Source organism: Salvelinus sp. IW2-2015, linkage group LG20 (assembly GCF_002910315.2).
Source record: "Salvelinus sp. IW2-2015 linkage group LG20, ASM291031v2, whole genome shotgun sequence".
In the NCBI taxonomy this organism is placed as follows: domain Eukaryota; kingdom Metazoa; phylum Chordata; class Actinopteri; order Salmoniformes; family Salmonidae; genus Salvelinus; species Salvelinus sp. IW2-2015.
Genome location: NC_036860.1, coordinates 14,997,789 through 15,016,401, shown reverse-complemented (window position 1 = coordinate 15,016,401; position 18,613 = coordinate 14,997,789). Strand labels below are relative to the sequence as shown.

Genomic DNA, 18,613 nt, shown 5'->3' with positions numbered 1-18,613 from the left:
ATCCTCCATTGCTCAGTCCCCTTAGACGGCAGTTTGGAATAAAAACATGAGTTACACCCCGCTTCCTGTTGACTCAATTAATCTCACAGGTTACAGATTCAAAGTAATAAGTGAACGTTTGGCGAGAAAAGTGACAGACAGGATTCAAGTCTGTAATTATCGTTCTTTTGCCATTGAGGTCAACAGTGATGTCAAACACTTTACTCATAATGTAAAGTGATTTAAACATAATGATTATTCATCATGCCTGCTTGACAAAAAAAGTATCCAGTGCAGATTAGGGGATTTTTTTTAACACCATCATGGTCTTCTGTAAAATGATTTTCCATAGATGATGAATTTATGAACATACGTGTACAGGATGTGTAAATTACATTTGTGGTAAACCGTGGGGTGTTGGGTTGAGCGTGCAGAGATTGACACAGACAGGGAGGCTTTAGTCCGAAAAAACAACTTTACTAACACAGAAAATAAACATAACAAAGAAAATCACTTAGGTTTGGCTCTGTCTTTCTTCTCTACTGTGGCTTGGTGTCGTCTCTCCCCGTTCTCTCTCGCGGTGTGCCACGGTGCTCCTTTTATTTGGTCTCCACGGCTGGTTGGTACTTTCCTCTAATTACCTCCACTTAGAGCTGTCCGTGTCGGGGTGCCCAGCTCCCGTATTCCCAGCAGAGGGAGCCAATGTCGCCTCACATACCTCCCCTCTATTACCATCCCCCGGGGTAGACCTCCTGGGATACCACCCCCCCCCTTAGCCCTGACTGGGAGGGAGGCATGCTAAGGGCTAGGTTTGCATCCCTTTGTGTCCTTACCTCTTGCCGTCCACACAAGGGGGGCATGGTCAGTGATCAGGGTGAACTTCCTCCCGAGGAGGTAATACTTGAGGGTGTCCAGTGCCCACTTCACGGCGAAGCACTCCTTCTCGACAATCAAGTATTTCTTCTCCCTCGGGAGGAGCTTCCTGCTGACATACATGATGGGGTGCTCCTCGCCTTCCTGCTCTTGGGACAAAACGGCCCCTACCCCTGTGTCAGACGTGTCTGTCTGGACCAGGAGGTTTTTTGAGAAGTGCAGGGTGACGAGTACCGGGTGCGAACCTAGCACATCCTTCAGGGCCTGGAACGTCGCCTCTGTGTCCTCTGTCCATTGCACCGTCTGGGGTAGTCGTGCCTTTGTTAAGTCTGTGAGGGGAGAAGCTATTGCGGCAAAGTTAGGTACAAATCTACTGTAATACCCTGCTAACCCCAGGAATGACTTCACCTGACTCTTGGTTCGGGGGACCGGCCATCCCCTAATGGCAGCGATTWRTTTTTCTTGGGGCTTCACATTTCCCCTCCCGATCTGATAGCCCAGGTACTCCACCTCGGCGTAGCCCAGCTTGCACTTGTGGGAGTTCGCGGTCAGACCTGCATCCCTTAGCGCATCCACCACGGCCTGTAACCTACAAAGATGTGACTCCCAACTGCCACTGTGCACAATTATGTCGTCCAGATAAGCAGCGGCGTACTCACTGTGCGGCCGCAGGACGCGGGCCATGAGTCACTGAAAGGTCGCTGGTGCCCCGTGGAGCCCGAAAGGCAGAACCCGGTAGTGGTATAGCCCCCCCCTGGGGTGGAGAAGGCAGTCTTCTCCCGAGAGGCCGCTGCCAGTGGCACCTGCCAGTACCCCTTTGTCAGGACCAAGCTGCTGACGTCTCTCGCCATCCCCAAGCGGTCGATCAGTTCGTCCACCCGGGGCATGGGGTAGGCATCGAACTTACTGACCTCGTTCAGGCCCCGYAAGTCATTACAGAAGCAGACGGTTCCGTCCGGTTTCGGAACCAGCACTATGGGGCTAGACCACTCACTGTGTGACTCCTCCAGTACCCCCATTTCTAGCATTGTCGCCACTTCCCGCTGGACCACCACCCTCCGGGCTTATGGTATCCGGTATGGCCGTTTACGCCCTTTTTCTCCTGGACGGGTGTGGATATGATGTTCCACGAGATCCGTGTGCCCCGGCACCTCGGAGAACCCCGGAGCTGTGATCTGGCACTCCGGGCAACAACGGCAGTAGTCCTCCACAACGCGCTTGACTCCGGGCCAGTGGAACCGGTTCCCGTGCCGCTCCCTGGTTTTCTCCATCCCCAGGTGTGCCCCAAGCAGGTGGGTGTGGCCAAGCTGCAACACAGTCCTGACATACTGGCTGGGTATGAGTAACAAATCTTTTGTCTCCCCATTATGCTTTACTARCTGATACAATAAATTATGCTTGATTGCGAAGTGGGGGTAGCGCCAATCACTTACCCCAGGTAACAGTACGCCATCCACTGCAATCACCTGGCACCTAGCGTTCTGGAGATTGGGGTCTTCTAACTGGGCCGTCCCGAACTGACCCATGAGGATTCCAGTGTCGGGAGGTCCGTCTAGGGCCTCCACCTCCATAAATGGGAGCCTGAGGTCTTCCTCGCACGGTGGCTCGCTTTCCGGAGCAGGGTCGTCTCCCTCCTCCGGGTCCGACTCGGGCCCAGTGGACACCTCTTGTGGCGGGGGTTGGGTTGCACAGGCCACCGTCCTTTTCCCTTTTCTTCCTACCTCCTGTGCTCGCCTCCCCAGGTCCCTCCTCCACAGGGCCTGGAAGAGAGGGCAGTCTCGACCGAGGAGAATGGACACGGGTAGGTTAGGAACAGCTCCCACGTGCATCTGGCACTCCCCCTTGGGGTGGTTATCCTCACTGGCACCGTTGGGTACCTCTTTGTGGATGCGGATGCGCTGGTGGATGCGGATGGCATGGCCTCCTCCCAGCCGGGACAGCTCCACGCGAGGTGCCCCGGCTCACCGCACTCATAGCAGCAAATAGCACAAATTCTGACAAACTCCAAGCATTGATTATGCAAGAATGGGCTGCCATCAGTCAGGATGTGGCCCAGATGTTAATTGACAGCATGCCAGGGCGGATTGCAGAGGTCTTGAAAAAGAAGGGTCAACACTGCAAATATTGACACTTTGCATCAACTTAATGTAATTGTCAATAAAAGCCTGTGACACTTATGAAATGCTTGTAATTATACTTCAGTATTCCATAGCAAAATCTGACAAAAATATCTAAAGACACTGAAGCAGTAAACTGTGTGAAAATTTATATTTGTGTCATTCTCAACTTTTGGCCACGACTGTACTACCCACCACTAAGACCTGTATGCTCTCGTTGGCTGGCCCTCACTACATATCCGTCGCCAAACCCACTGGCTCCAGGTCATCTATAAGTCTTTGCTAGGTAAAGCCCCACCTTATCTCAGCTCACTGGTCACCATAGCAACACCCACTTGTAGCACGCGCTCCAGCAGGTATATTTCACTCGTCATCCCCAAAGTCAACACTTCCTTTGGCCGCCTTTCCTTCCAGTTTTCTGCGGCCAATGACTGGAACAAATTGCAAAAATCTCTGAAGCTGGAGTCTTATATCTCCCTCTCTAACTTTTAAGCATCAGCTGTCTGAGCAGCTTACCGATGGCTAGGTATAYTGAATCTGTAAATAGCACACCCGACCACGTCATCCCCATAGTGTTACTTACCCTCTTGCTCTTTTGCACCCCAGTATCTCTAATTGCACATCATCATCTGCACATCTATCACTCCGGTATTAATGCTAAATTGTAATTATTTTCGCCTCTAAGGCCTATTTATTGCCTACCTCCCTACATTTGCACACACTACATATATATATATWTTTTTTTTCAATTTTTATTTTCTTTTGTGTTATTGACAGTATGTTTGTTTATGTGTTACTCTGTGTTGTTGTTTTTGTCGCACTGCTTTGCTTTATCTTGGCCAGGTCGCAGTTGTAAATGAGAACTTGTTCTCAACTGGCCTACCTGGTTCGATAAACTAAAAAATGTAACCCATTTTAGACTAAGGTTGTAACGTAACAAAAAGTGAAGGGGTCTGAATACTTTCCTGAATGCACTGTATGTTTTAATTATTTGGGGTATATGGGAGGGTCACTTTTGTTTTTCAAGTGTTCAGGGAGGGTTTAGTTAAAATATATTTTGCTGAAGGCAGGGCCAACCATTTTCATTTCAGAGATCAGATTTTTTCCAGGTAACCCTTATTATAAATAACGTACACTTCCTAAGCACATGCAAAATCCTAGAGGAAAACCTGGTTCAGTTTGCTCTGCACCAGATACTGGGAGATTAATTCACCTTCATTAGGACAATAACCTAAAACACAAGGCTGGAGTTGCTTACCAAGAAGACAGTGAATGTTCCTGAGTGGCCGAGTCACAGTTTTGACTTAAATCTGCTTGACTATGGCAAGACCTGAAAATGATCAACAACCAATTTGAAAGAGCGTGAAGAATTTTGAAAAGAATAATGGGCAAATGTTGCACAATCAAGGTGTGAAAGCTCTTACAGACTTACCCAGAAAGACTCACAGCTGTAATCGCTGCCAAAGGTGATTCTAACATGTATTGACTGACTCAGTTGGTTAAATAATTATCTAATCAATATATATTAGTGTTTGATTTTTCTTTTTCTCCTCTTTGACATTACAGAGTATTTTGTGTAGATCATTGACAAAAAAAAAACAATTAAATGTATATATCCCACTGTAACACAACAAAATGTGGAAAAAGTCAAGGGGAGTGAATACTTTTTGAAGGTATGTAAAAACATGTGAACATGGTTTCACATGTGAACAACTGACCTCATGTGTCTCATTTGTTTTGAAGTGAACATTTCAGCTCAACATGTGAAAATAGTTATTTCACATATGYCTTTTTGTAAGTGAATTAATTAAATTGTATGGGGGATTTAAGGTAAGTGGTGTGCTGTTCACCTAAAATGTGTAAAAACATGTTTTACTAATCTTTAATCAGTATGATTACATTTCACCTGATCACTTAGTACTGACTTTTCAGTACAAACCAACAGGGAATTTGAACTCACATTTGCGTTACGCTGATCTTTATGCTGCGCCACAAAGTCTGTAGCATTCTCAGAAGTCCCTGTGATGGAACTTTTTACGTTTGTGCTTTTCTAATAACCAATGTATGTGTTCATGCAAGTGACTTATTGAACGAATCCTCACTATCAGTATCTGCAATTTGACAGTGACGCCAAGAACCTTGCTTTGAGAAAGGGATATCTCAGTGTCTCAGCTTAGAGAGAGAAGAAGCCTCTCAAAGTATTTGCCTTGTCACATGCATGACCCAGTATTGGTCAGTCACATGAAGGAAGCAAACATTTATTATGAATGATGAATAAGCTAAATCATGCAAATATAACTTGTCTGTATAGAAGAGAACTAACGGGGCTGCCCCGGGTAGAGCTTCTGATCAACATGTGTACTTGGTGCATTGAATTGGTTGGAACCTCTCCAGCGTGCTGATGAGAAAAAAAAATCATTTAAAATTGACTGTGTCCCTGTGTAAGAAATTATTAATTTAAGATTGACTTAGAGTGTCCCTGTGTAGAATTTCCACGATATCCCCTACACATTCATTACCTATAATACATCTGCACTGATATTTTAGTTATAAATTCATCATTATTTTCTCAGCAATTTGAGGGTTTTCTATTTAAATGTTTCTCCTGAATCACTATGATAAATATAAAAATATATGTACTGTATATATTGAGTGTATTATACAAAAGCTGAGATTTACTTTTAAGTCTAAAGTGTAGGAATACAGGTGATATTAAAAATTGACACAGACATGGTGGTGCAGCAGGAAGATTGGCATGCCGTGAACCAAGTGGTTGTGAGTTCAAATCTCAGGTAATAACATGTTGAATAATAATTACTGTATAAATAAACATACACAATGCCAAACTGTGTAAAATATTTGAGTGGGAAACACTGCGGCTATTTTCTGATGTTTCGGAGACTTCCTAACAACTTTTTGTTTGCAGCGCATCATGCAAAAATGTGAATACGTGTGAAAATCCACATGAAATATTATCAGATGTTCCAAAACCACATGGTTTCACATGTGCATTTTTATGCAAAACATGGAAATTTAACTTTTGAAATCATGTGATTTTCTGTAAGTCTGTACTGTGCTGCAATACACACACGTACTGTAAGTAAGCATTGTTAGTCTACACTTGTTGTTTACAAATACAATTTGATTTGACACACACACACACACACACACACACACACACACACACACACACACACACACACACACACACACACACACACACACACACACACACACACACACACACACACACACACACACACACACACACACCAGCTTAGCTTGACACATTGGTTGATGTGTGATTTCATTGTTTTGATGTAATTGTACCATTTGTCAGAATACCTGTGTTCTCCAGAAGACAATATCTACAATATCAGCCTGTCCTGCTTCAAAATCAGAGCTTTAGAAAGTGGAGCCCTTTTTAATCATTGGAAATATATCTCCCTGAGACTGTATTATTTATAGCAATTTACAAACACTGCACACCAACCTGTGGTACAATGTTTCTTGATGTAAAAAAAAAATGAGGGAAGCAACTGTAATGTTCTGTGAATACCAGTAGGTGGCTGTAGAGGCACGACATTAGTGATGCGCGAGTCAGCTGTTTTTTTCAACACCCGCCCGCAATTGCTAATAACCCATCCGCAACCCCCCGACTAGGCCTATATGTGATAAAGTGACATTCTGAGTTCCGCAACAGCCCCTAACCCACTAATATAGAAAATGCGCTGTAGGCTACAGTCAAAGATGGTGGAATTAGTTTTTGGACAGGGCGTGTAGGATGTTTTTTGCCTGATATGTTTCTGCTTATAATTTCTGAGATTTTGCTGGCTATTTGTTCGTCAACTTGTCTATAATTAGATACATGCAGCTTCTCTTCTGTCATAATATGTTGCGCCAGAAGACTAAATAAACCCTTGCTCATCAGAATAATGTCATAAATGGATCGAATGAATGCTTCAATCTAGTTGAAATCGGTAAAGTTTCTATGCTTCTTTTTGCAGAGCAAAAAAAAAAAAACAGGAATGATTTTTTTCAGTGCAAAATGTCAAAATGACCGGTTGTAAGGAAATAGAAAGCTGCTTGGATACATATTTTATGAGGTTGAAAAACTATCTGCTTTTATCATGCTGATAAAGATAGCACCTCTATAGATGGTATCTACAGCACATTCGCATTCTCTCAAGATGAAAGCTGAAATAATGAAATCATATTTCTCCATTCCTGTTCCTGAGTAAAAATGTTGCCTACATTTGGTGTATCCTTTGACTGCAAGAAATGCTTAACTCTGCAAAAGTTAACATTAAAGGAAAACTCCACCTCAAAAATATTTTGGTGTTTGTTTCATTAGTCCATTGTTGAGTAGTCCCTTTTTTTGTTGCTTATCAGCAATCAAGTTATGATCAAGTCAAGATATGTAACTTTCATATCCTTGTCTCATCGCGCTCCAGCGACTCCTGTGGCGGGCCGGGCTAACCGAGGGGGCCAGGTGCACGGTGTTTCCTCCGACACATTGGTGCGGCTGGCTTCCGGGTTGGAGGCGCGCTGTGTTAAGAAGCAGTGCGGCTTGGTTGGGTTGTGCTTCGGAGGACGCATGGCTTTCGACCTTCGTCTCTCCCGAGCCCGTACGGAGTTGTAGCGATGAGACAAGATAGTAATTACTAGCATGGATACCACGAAAATTGGGGAGAAAATGGGGATAAAAAAAGTAAAAAAATATATATAAATAAATAAAAAAGATATGTAACTTTCAAAATACAGAAATGATCCAGTATGATGCATTTTGCGTCATATGATGCAAATTGCTCATACAGAGATAATTTTTGTATTTTGAAAGAGGTCATAGACCTACAGTCAGTGTCTAGATTTCAGTTTCCATTTAACCCATCTGAATAGTAGGCTACAGTTCCCTTGAAGTACCATCACACATTACATAGCCGGTGCTGCTATCCTCCTCTTTTTCCACTTTACCAAATCTTTCCAAAACATGACTTTTTCGGCTCTCCCTTCTCTCTATTTTTAACTCTCCATTTGCAGCTTTTCTCTTGAATTAACCACTGACATTGTCCTTTTTGCCTCAGTGGATGACATTAACTTTTTCTAACCCTTCCCAAAAGCATTTGGCGATTGGGTAGCTATTTGGCACTTGTAAGCCTATGTCAGACCCTAAACTTAGGCTTACCGCGCTAATGCGAGATAGCCTAAAATAATGAAAGAAAAACCTATAACCCGTAGCCTATAGATATATTTATTCATTTAAGGTATTGTTCTCTCTTTATTCAACCCTCCCACCACCCACCCACCACCCACCCACCACCCTTCATCAATACAATATTTTATGACCCTAAATCTGCCGCCCTGCTGATATAACCTCGAGGCCTGCGGGTTATGAGTCAAGTATGCAGGAAAATTATGACTGGTGTGCAACCACCAATTAATATGTGAAGTGTTCCTTATGTTTCTCACACTGTGCGAAAAAATGAAATTGGAATGATACAGAGAAGATAGGATGGTAGTGAAGGGATGTCGGGAATATGAACAATAAAAACAATTTCCAATTCTTGAAGTATTACTGAAATAGTCTTTTATTACTTAAATAATGTAATGTAAAGTATTTTTGGTTATTCAATGGTTCTTGCTACATTCAAGTTTCAACAATCTCTTCCTATCCACATCTCTTTCTCTCCCTATCTTTTTCTCACTTTCTCTCTCTGCCAGAAATTTAAGACTTGATGGAATTTGATCCAAGGAGATTCATGCAGTATCGTTTCACCGCGCATTTTCTGGCCCTAAGGGAGATAGGAGCAACGTAAGTCTATCCCTTTGATATTGACTTTTATATCTGTAAAATGAGTGAATAATGACTCATTCAAGTAGCAGTTAATCAATGTGAGATGTGGATGCGTCTATGTGAGCATGTGTATGTGTTTTGTTATGAGTTTTTGTGTTAATGTAGGAGGGAACATTGTGTTAATGTAAGTACTGATAATGTAGCTGAAATTGTGTGTACGTGTATGCATGCATGTGACTGTGAACGACTGTACTGTATGTCTAAGCTCTGTGTGTATATTAACGTCTGTCTGGCGTTTTCTCTCAGACTAGAGTTTACGGTAGGGTAGCAGGGTAGTGAACTGTTTCGTCTGATAGAGAGACACGACTTAAGAGACCTGATCCTCAAGACCTTTGACTTTGAGATCGGCTACTGCAACCCCTACAGCAGGAACACCTGTGAACACATCTATAGTCTACCTGACCTGGAGGCAGACATGGGTGAGTACACACGTACATGCACGCACATATATATGCATGCACACTAGGGATGCAACGGTACACAGTATGTTGTCAAACGGTTCGGTACGCCCCCTACGGTTCAATACGCACATGTGAACCGCGGAATTACGATATGCCTGTCATTTTCCTATAATTTCCAAAATGTGCTTATTGCGTTGCAGACTACACGCATGTTGTACATTCAAATCCACATAATTAGACTTGCAGCTTGTGAACAGGCTTGGCAGGCAACTGCTTGGGGCACCAGGCCATTATGGGGCTCCTGAGGGCTGACAAACTTTACTCCACAGCAATGTCTCAAAATGTGGCAACCCCCTCCCCCTTAACTTCTCTAGGGTAGGGGACAGCATTCGGAATTTTGGATGAAAAGCATGCCCAAATTAAACTGCCAGCTACTCATCCCCAGAAGATAAGATATGCATATTATTAGTGGATTTGGATAGAATACACTCTGAAGTTTCTAAAACTGTTTGAATCATGTCTGTGAGTATAACATAACTTATGTAGCAGGCGAAACCCCGAGGACAAACCATTCAGATGTATTTTTTTTGAGGACACACTGTTTTCAATGAGATTTCATTGGGAATCCAGATTTCTAAGGGACTTGCTTGCAGTGTAATGAAGAAGTACGGCCATCTTGAAAAAGTGTCACTTCATGTGTACTGTTTGATAGAGGTGCAAGACCAGAAAGCATGCTTGAGTTTTTTTCTTCCTGTATTGAACACAGATCATCCCGTCTTCAATTTTATRGATTATTTACTTTAAAAAATACCTAAAGTTGTATTACAAAAGTKGTTTGAAATGTTTTGGCAAAGTTTACAGGTAACTTTTGAGATATTTTGTTGTCACGTTGCGCAAGTTGGAACCGGTGTTTTTCTGGATTAAACGCGCCAAATAAATGGACATTTTGGATATATATTGACGGAATTAATCGAAAAAAAGGACAATTTGTGATGTTTATGGGACATATTGGAGTGCCAACAACAGAAGCTCGTCAAAGGTAAGGCATTAATTATATTTTTATTTCTGAGTTTTGTGTCGCYCCTGCAGGGTTGAAATGTTTTCTCTCTTTTGTTTACTATGGTGCTATGCTCAGATAATAGCATCGTATGCTTTCGCCGAAAAGCCTATTTGAATTCTGACATGTTGGCTGGATTCAGAACACGTGTAGCTTTAATTTGGTATCTTTCATGTTATGATTGAATGAAAGTTTGATTTTTATAGTAATTAATTAGAATTTGGTGCGCTGCATTTTCTCTGGCTTTTGGCCAAGTGAGACAGTAGCGTCCCGCCTAAACTCAGATTTTTGGATATAAATATGAACTTTACCGAACAAAACATARATGTATTGTGTAACATGAAGTCCTATGAGTGTCATCTGATGAAGATCATCAAAGGTTAGTGATTTGTTACTTCTCTCTTTGGCTGGAAAAAATGGCTGTGTATTTCTGTGGCTATGTACTGACCTAACATAATCGCAAGGTGTGCTTTCGCCGTAAATCCGTTTTGAAATCAGACACTTTGGTTGGATTAACGAGAGGTTTATCTTTAAAATGGTGTATAATGCTTGTATGTTTGAGGAATTTTAATTATGAGATTTCTGTTGTTTTGAATTTGGCGCCCTGCAATTTCACTGGCTGTTGGTTAGGTGGGACGCTACCCCTAGAGAACCAATGGACGATTTGCAATGACATCTCAGTAGGAAACCTCCCTAAATGGGTCCCATGAAGAGATGGGAAACTAAAAACAAATATTCTCTTAGCTCCAACGTTTARAATGGCGAGCGCTAGCGAGACAGAGAGAAGCAAATTTGAAGAAGCACTGCCGTCTTTCAAATCCGCTGTGTGGGAACATTTTGGATTCAGCGTTCAATACGATGACGAGGGTAAGAAGACCGTAAACAAACAAAGTACAGTCTGCAAGCATTGCGTTGCCACTGTCGGCTACTCGAGTGGAAACACTTCTAACATGATGTGTCATTTACGTCGCCCTCCCTTGCAGGTGGATCTGGAGCAAGGAGAGTCCACTCGTTAGCGAAAACACAACAATCTCTCGCTGCTGCCTTCCAACAACAAAACATAAAGAAATAACAAAAGCAGTGGGAGTATTCATAGCCAAAGATTGTATTGCCTATACAAGTATGTATCCTGTTTATTTAAAATAGAGAAGGCAAGCACCTACAGGTTGTCAAAGCTAAGAAGCACTTTTAATTTAATGTTTTTCTCCCCTTGACTCCCCTAGCCAGTCATACTGCCATTTTCTGAATGGAAAGTTTTATTTGTCTATAGGAAAAATAAAGAGTTCATTGTTTAAAGGGTGATGTTTTTTTCTTAAATATAAAGATACCGTACCATTACCGTGGCCCACAAACCGTGATACATACCGAACCGTGGGCCCACTGTACTGTTGCATCCCTAATGTACACACACGTACACACTGCTGTGCTCTAGAGTCAGGAGGTCGTTTTTTTATCCCTAAACATAGCACACCAAACCATCAAGTCACCTGCTCGAGAGTTCAGTGAGGTGCAGTACATGGAAATCAAATTATATGCATAAAGGTGGTTGATTCTTGTTCCAATTAAAATGTTCCATTTGTGTTCTAGAATAAGATATTAAATACAAACACACACGCAGACTGGCCTAGCTAACTTAGATTTTCCATTTGGTTGTCTGGTGTGCTGTTGCCAAATTTCTGCCCTGCAAGAGCTGCCCCAGTCAACTGTAAGTGTTGTTATTGTGAAGTGGAAATGTCTCGGAGCAACAACGGCTCAGCCACGAAGTGATAGGCCACACAAGCTCCCCGAATGGGACCGCCGAGTGCTGAAGCGGATAGCGCGTAAATAACATCTGTCCTCAGTTGCAACACTCACTACCGAGTTCCAAACTGCCTCTGGAAGCAACATCAGCTCAACAACTGTTCATCTGGAGCTTCATGAAATGTGTTTCCATGGACGATTTGCCGCACACAAGCTTAATATCACCATGTGCAATGCCAAGTGTCGGCTGATGTGGTGTAAACTCACTGCCGTTGGACTATGGAGCAATAGAAACACGTTCTCTGGAGTGATGAATCACGCTTCACCATCTGGCAGTCCGACAGACAAATCTGGGTTTGGTATTTTATTAGGATCCCCATTAGCTGTTGCAAAAGTGGCAGCTACTCTTCCTGGGGTTCACATAAAACATAATACAGAATGACATAATACAAAACATTAATATACAAGAACAGCTCAAGGACAGAACTACATAATTTTAAAGGCACACATAGCCTACATATCAATGCATACACAGAAACTAGGTCAAATAGGGGAGAGGCGTTTTGCCATGACGTGTTGCTTTATCTGTTTTTTTTAAACCAAATTTGCTGTTTATTTGAGCAATATGAGATGCCAGGAGAACGCCACCTGCCCGAATGCATAGTTGCAACTGTAAAGTTTGGGGGAGGAGGAATAATGGTCTTGGGCTGTTTTCATGGGTCGAGCTAGGCCCCTTAGTTCCAGTGAAGGGAAATCTTAACGCTACAGCGTACAATGACATTCTAGACGATTCTGTGCTTCCAACTTTATGCCAACAGTTTGGGGAATGCCCTTTCCTGTTTCAGCATGACAATGCCCCTGTGCACAAGGCAAAGTCTATACAGAGATCGTTTGTTGAGATTGGTGTGGAAGAACTTGACTGGCCTGCAGAGAGCCCTGACCTCAACCCCATCAAACACCCTTGGGATGAATTGGAATGCCAACTGTGAGCCAGTCCTAATCACCCAACATCAGTGCCCGACCTCACTAATGCGCTTGTGGTTTAATGGAAGAAAGTCCCTGCAGCAATGTTCCAACATCTAATGGAAAGCCTTTGCAGAAGATTGGAGGCTGTAATATCAGGAAAGGGGGGACCAACTCCATAATTACCCATGATTTTCGAATGAGATGTTTGACAAGCAGGTGTCCACATACTTTTGGTCATGTTGTGTATGTATTGAGTTCTCTTTCCGTAAATCCCCAGCTGTCTTCCTCTGTTTTAATCTTCCTCATAAACATCCTCTATCTAATCTATTTTTATAAAGACAATACTCAACAGGTTGGAATTCTCCCCGGGGGGTGTCAAACATCAGTCCCAGCAAACATGAAGGAGTGGAACCCACTGTTTCAGGACCTCATCACCCCCCCCCCCCCCCCACACTTTCCATACTTCGCCCCCATTCATATCCTCTCTCAGACCCTCTATTGATTATTTCTTACATTCCATCCCTCCTCTCTCCTTCATCTCGTCTGGCCCTTTACAGCGGTGACACAAAAAGATACACATCTCTCTGCTTTGAATGAAAAATATGTGGTGAATACTGTTACCGTCTTTGTTGTGGGTTCTGCTGAATTCATGTGGGTATGTGTATGACACAGGGTCAGTTCTCTTGCCGGTTTGCCGTCGCCTCTGTACGCCGATGACATCATCGTTTGGCATCAATTTGGACATACTCTATGAAGACGTTTGAACTCTTGAACTTATCATCCCCAGATCAGAGGCGGGGTATGGGTTCGATGCAGTGTGGGACAGCTCCTTTTCAGGATGGGGTATATAGAGCAATATACAGGACAAGCTGTTTACATGTCCACCTTCTAAACAAGTGCTCTGCAGAGTGAGAGGAAACAGAAAGTGTATGTGTGTGTGTTTACCAGAATGGAGTGGATGAGAAAATGAACCCAGAAAAAAAGGGTGGGGTGGGGCTGCTGACTATAAGTGCATCCTATTGATCTATACAGTATGTCCATCTATGCGCAGGCCCAGCCTAGTCTCAGGGGATGTTGCAAGAGAAAAACAGACAGAGACAGAGCTCTGCTAAAGAAGCATCTTCAACTATTCTGAGGAACTGTTCTCCATCTTGTGCTTTCTCTGCTTACTCAGGAAAAAGGTTGTTTGTATCTATTTATTTATTTGATTCGTCAGAGTTATCCAGAGAGCTGCAAAGGTTCCAGGTTGAGTATCCTARGAGAAGCCGGCGGTTATGAGTCAAGCATTTGACTGCTTAAGTGGTCACACACTCTGTGGAATGAACCGGACATCCTYTGTAGCCCATCTTTACGAGAGGTCGTGGTGAGCAAACGCATTTTCAGGTTAGTTATGTGTTATAATCGTCTGCTCTTGGTGAGCGGAGCAGGGCTCCTTCTAACAATCTCAATCGGGCTGTGTGCCCCAACGGCTGACCAGTACTCTCGTGGAGTGGTAAGTAGGAAACCCTGCACGCTTCTTCCGGTCCAATAATGACAACTAATTTAATAACCTTCATTATTCGCATTTATGACATTCCCTCAGATTCATATGACATGTGATGTGAGATGTACACATTAGATATTAAATACGTTTTCATACATAGGCATTGTTCAAATATCCAGATTGGCATACTTTGTTCAATGCTAGTATTGGGACTCTACTAATGATTTACACTAGATCCATACTGCCATTTGCATAGAATTATTTGACTGTGGTGTTGCCCATAAATGTTATGCTTCATTTATGTGTTTTAAACGTAAAGAAAAGCTTGTGGTATTTATGTGTTTTAAACAAGAAAAGCTCATTGGACTCAAATAAATGTGGGCTGGCTAATGTTGAACAATAAATTGCATAAAGTGGTGCATGTTTACAATATTCCTTGGAACTGAGGCCAGTGTATATGCATACTGGAGATAGTTTCACAGTGTGTGTGTGAGAGAGTGTGTGTACATGTATGTGTGTGTATGGTGTCATTCTTGAGCTGTCTTTTTGCACAAACATTTGTGTTTCTTCCACATATACACACGCAAACGCACTTCTTAAAAAAAAAAAATGCTTTCTTCACATTATTGTGGAAAATATTCTGTAATATATCAAGTAATTAGGAATCACTCTGTGCATGTATGTGTGTCTCTCTCTCTGTGGAGGACTGGCTGAGTCGGTATGGGTACCTGCCCCCTCCGGACCCCCGCACAGAGAGGCTCCAGACCAGGGAGGGCATCCAGAAAGCTCTCCGCCAGATGCAGAGGTTTGCTGGGCTAGAGGAGACAGGAATACTGGGTAAACTCTTTAGCATACTTTTGCATCCCTGAGTCTAATTATGTTTAATTGGAAAAAGTTTTACTGCTAAATGGACAAAATACCTAAATGTTATTAAACAAAATAGTAAAAAAAAATATGTTTTATTAAAATATATATATCGGACTGCACAGTGAAGGAAAAGCAGCCAACAAGTGCTCAGCATATGTGGGAACTCCTTCAAGACTGTTGGAAAAGCATTCCAGGAGAAGCTGGTTGAGAGAATGTCTAGAGTGTGCAAAGCTGTCATCAAGGCAAAGGGTGGCTATTTGAAGAATCTCAAATCTCAACACTTTTMTGATTACTACATGACTCCATATGTGTTCTTTCATAGTTTTGATGTCTTCACTATTATTCTACAATGTAGAAAATAGTAAAAATAAAGAAAAACCCTTGAATGAGTAGATGTTCTAAAACTTTTGACCAGTAGTATATATACTGTATATATATATATAGAGTGAGCCTGGATAACGTCATCTTTGTTTCTCCACCCTAACTGTTATTGTACACACTGATGAAAGAATAGAATATAATTATAAAAATATGAATGTCCTCTATCTCTCCCCCTCTCTCTGGCCCCCTCCCTCTCTTCCCTCAGACCATGCTACTCTTTCTTTGATGAAGACCCCTCGCTGTTCCCTGCCTGACATTGTCGGAACGGAAGACCTGAGGAAGAGAAGGAGGAAGAGGAAAAAGAGATATGCTTTGACCGGGCTGAGCTGGAAAAAGAATGATATCACCTGGAGGTATGATGTCGCTGAAAAATGCTAGTTATAAACTGGTTGGTTTGAGCTCTGAATGCCGTGGTATATCAGACCGTATACCACAGGTATGACAATAAATGACTGTTTACTGTTCTAATTASGTTGGTAAACCGTTATAATAGCAATAAGGCATCTCGGGGGTTTGTGGTATATGGCCAATATACCAAGGCTAATGGCTGCATCCAGGCACTCTGCGTTGCGCTGTGCATAATAACAGCCCTTAGCCGTGGTATATTGGCAATATACTACACCTTCTCTGGTTTTATTGCTTAATTATACACCATGTTTTTTGACAATGTCTAGAACACCAGTTACCAGATTCCGAATGAACTTAGTTACCAGATTTCAAAACCACTCACTTACCAGCTGTTTACGTGGCACATACTAGGKCATAATAATCTCCACTCGATTTAACATTTAACAAACAGAGATGTGCTAGTTAAAAAGCTAAGATTTAAAGTGGGCTTCTTTTTTTAGAAATGGGTCTTGCCTGTCCCTAAATAGCAGGAAGCCAATTGTACAGTACACTCAACTTTCCTGCCAGTTCTTGACTATTGTGACACCATTTACCAGAATGCAGCAGCCATTACTCATAAACCTTTGGATGCCATCTACCATAGTGCCCTTCATTTTATCACAGGTGACTGTTTTAATGCTCATCACTGTGTCCTGTATCAAAAGGTTGGCTGGTCCTCATTATTAAAATCGCGTAGATCACTTCATTYCTCCCTTTTTGTTTCCAAAGCTCTACTACTAAGCTCCCGACTTACCTAACTTGTTAAAGTATAAAAGCATGAGATACCAAACCRGTTCACAGGATTGGTTAACTCTTGAGGTTCCTCAMGTCCTCACCAAACTAGGATAATCCYRTTTTAGTTTTAATACACCTCATTGCTGGAACCAACTACAAAATACATTAGAATTGGATGTTCTGGTACAGCTCGGCAATTTAAAATATTGCTTGGGGACCTTCTTACTGAAGAATGTAACAGTTTTTCTAGAATATTTGTGTTGTGCTGCATTTTAGTTTGTTTTACATTGTATCGTATTTTGATTGATTTTGTCTTATGAATTGTACTGTATATGCAGGCAGGGCCATATACCAGGGTTTGAGTTTCAGTGAGTTCCGGAAAGAGAGGGATCTACAAACACTATTAGCTATACAATTGTAATGTTATACCCCTAAAAGGGGGGAAATATGATTCATTATTCACAATGACACACAGAATCAGCAACTGTTCAGTCAGTTGTAATGATGAATTGTATAAAATCATCAACCCTTCACATAGATATTTATTTTCTCAAATTACATAGCGTTCATGTTTCTATTCCMAGGCATTACTAATCAAGCTCCGCACAAACAGACATCAATGGAGCACACAGTCATTGCATTATCACATTCACATGAAATATTAGAGTATTAAGATTTTGTATTGATATCAGTGATGTAAGTGGTAAAAAAAGTGGCTAATTAGTCAATTATAAACTCCAGTGGGCGATTGAGATAAGACGAACAACCATCGATACAAACTAAAACGTATTACATTTTTAGAACTGTATTTTTAATGTAAACCTATAGGGAAGATAGGCTATGTGGAGATGTTCATATTGAAACATATATTATTTTTTAAAGTTCCTAATAGGGGTGTATCGGTTCACCAAACCCACGTATCAGTAGYTATTGTGGTTTTACGTTCACAGTTCGGTTTTGGTACAGRGGGAAAACACAATGTTCAGCATTCACAATGTTCCTTGCATTGTCTGCTCTGACCGGATTGTTATATTGGGCACTGTAGGGCACTCGAGTGGCACAGCGGTCTAAGGCACTGCATCTCAGTGCTAGAGGCGTCACTACAGACACCCTGGTTRGATTCCAGGCTGTATCACAACCGGCTGTGATTGGGAGTCCCATAGGGCGGTGCACAATTGGCCCAGCGTCATCCGGGTTTGGCCGGTGTAGGCCGTCATTGTAAATAAGAACGTGTTCTTAACTGATTTGCCTAGTTAAATAAAGGTACACAAAAAGTAACGCTTTCACTCTGATCCTGCGTTTTTAACCATGTGCGAGGTGGACATTTACCAGTAGTGAATTTGTAAATACCAGTTGGATGCATTCATGTGATTTGAACTAGTTGAGAAACACAGATTYTCTAATGGCCAACAAGCTGTGTCAACCATAAACTAAAAGTACAGCTTTCAAGCTTGTAAACAAATTATAGAGTTTAAAAACCACAAATAGATTTARTTTTATAAATAATGTTTCGTTAATGCATTTACAGTGCCTTCAGAAAGTATTTACACCCATTATCTTTTTCCACATTGTATTGTGTTACAYCCTGAATTTAAAATAGATTAAATTGAGATTTTGTGTCACTGGTCTARACAAAATACCCCATAATGTAAAAGTTGAATCATGTTTTTAGAACTTTTTACAAATTAATACKAKATTTGAAGCTAAAAGTCAATAAATATTCAACTCCTTTCTRATGGCAAGCCTAAAGAAGTTCAGGYGTAAAAATATGCT

General features: G+C 42.0%; 1 protein-coding gene across 3 annotated transcripts in view; it reads left to right on the top strand.

Moving 5' to 3' along the window:
• The first annotated feature begins 8,695 nt into the window (after positions 1-8,695).
• The window catches only part of mmp25a (matrix metallopeptidase 25a), a 31,365-nt gene continuing 21,447 nt past the window's right edge, over positions 8,696-18,613 (top strand). Inside the window, exons 1-4 of one of the 3 annotated variants that reach the window (XM_070449812.1) lie at positions 8,696-8,781; positions 9,120-14,479; positions 15,175-15,307; positions 15,924-16,071. In XM_070449812.1, the coding sequence (XP_070305913.1) occupies positions 14,378-14,479; positions 15,175-15,307; positions 15,924-16,071 (383 nt within the window). In that variant the 5' untranslated portion in view covers positions 8,696-8,781; positions 9,120-14,377. Of the gene's footprint in view, positions 14,480-15,174; positions 15,308-15,923; positions 16,072-18,613 lie in introns of all 3 variants that reach the window. The other 2 variants (XM_070449813.1, XM_024013514.2) reach the window with 2 other exon arrangements.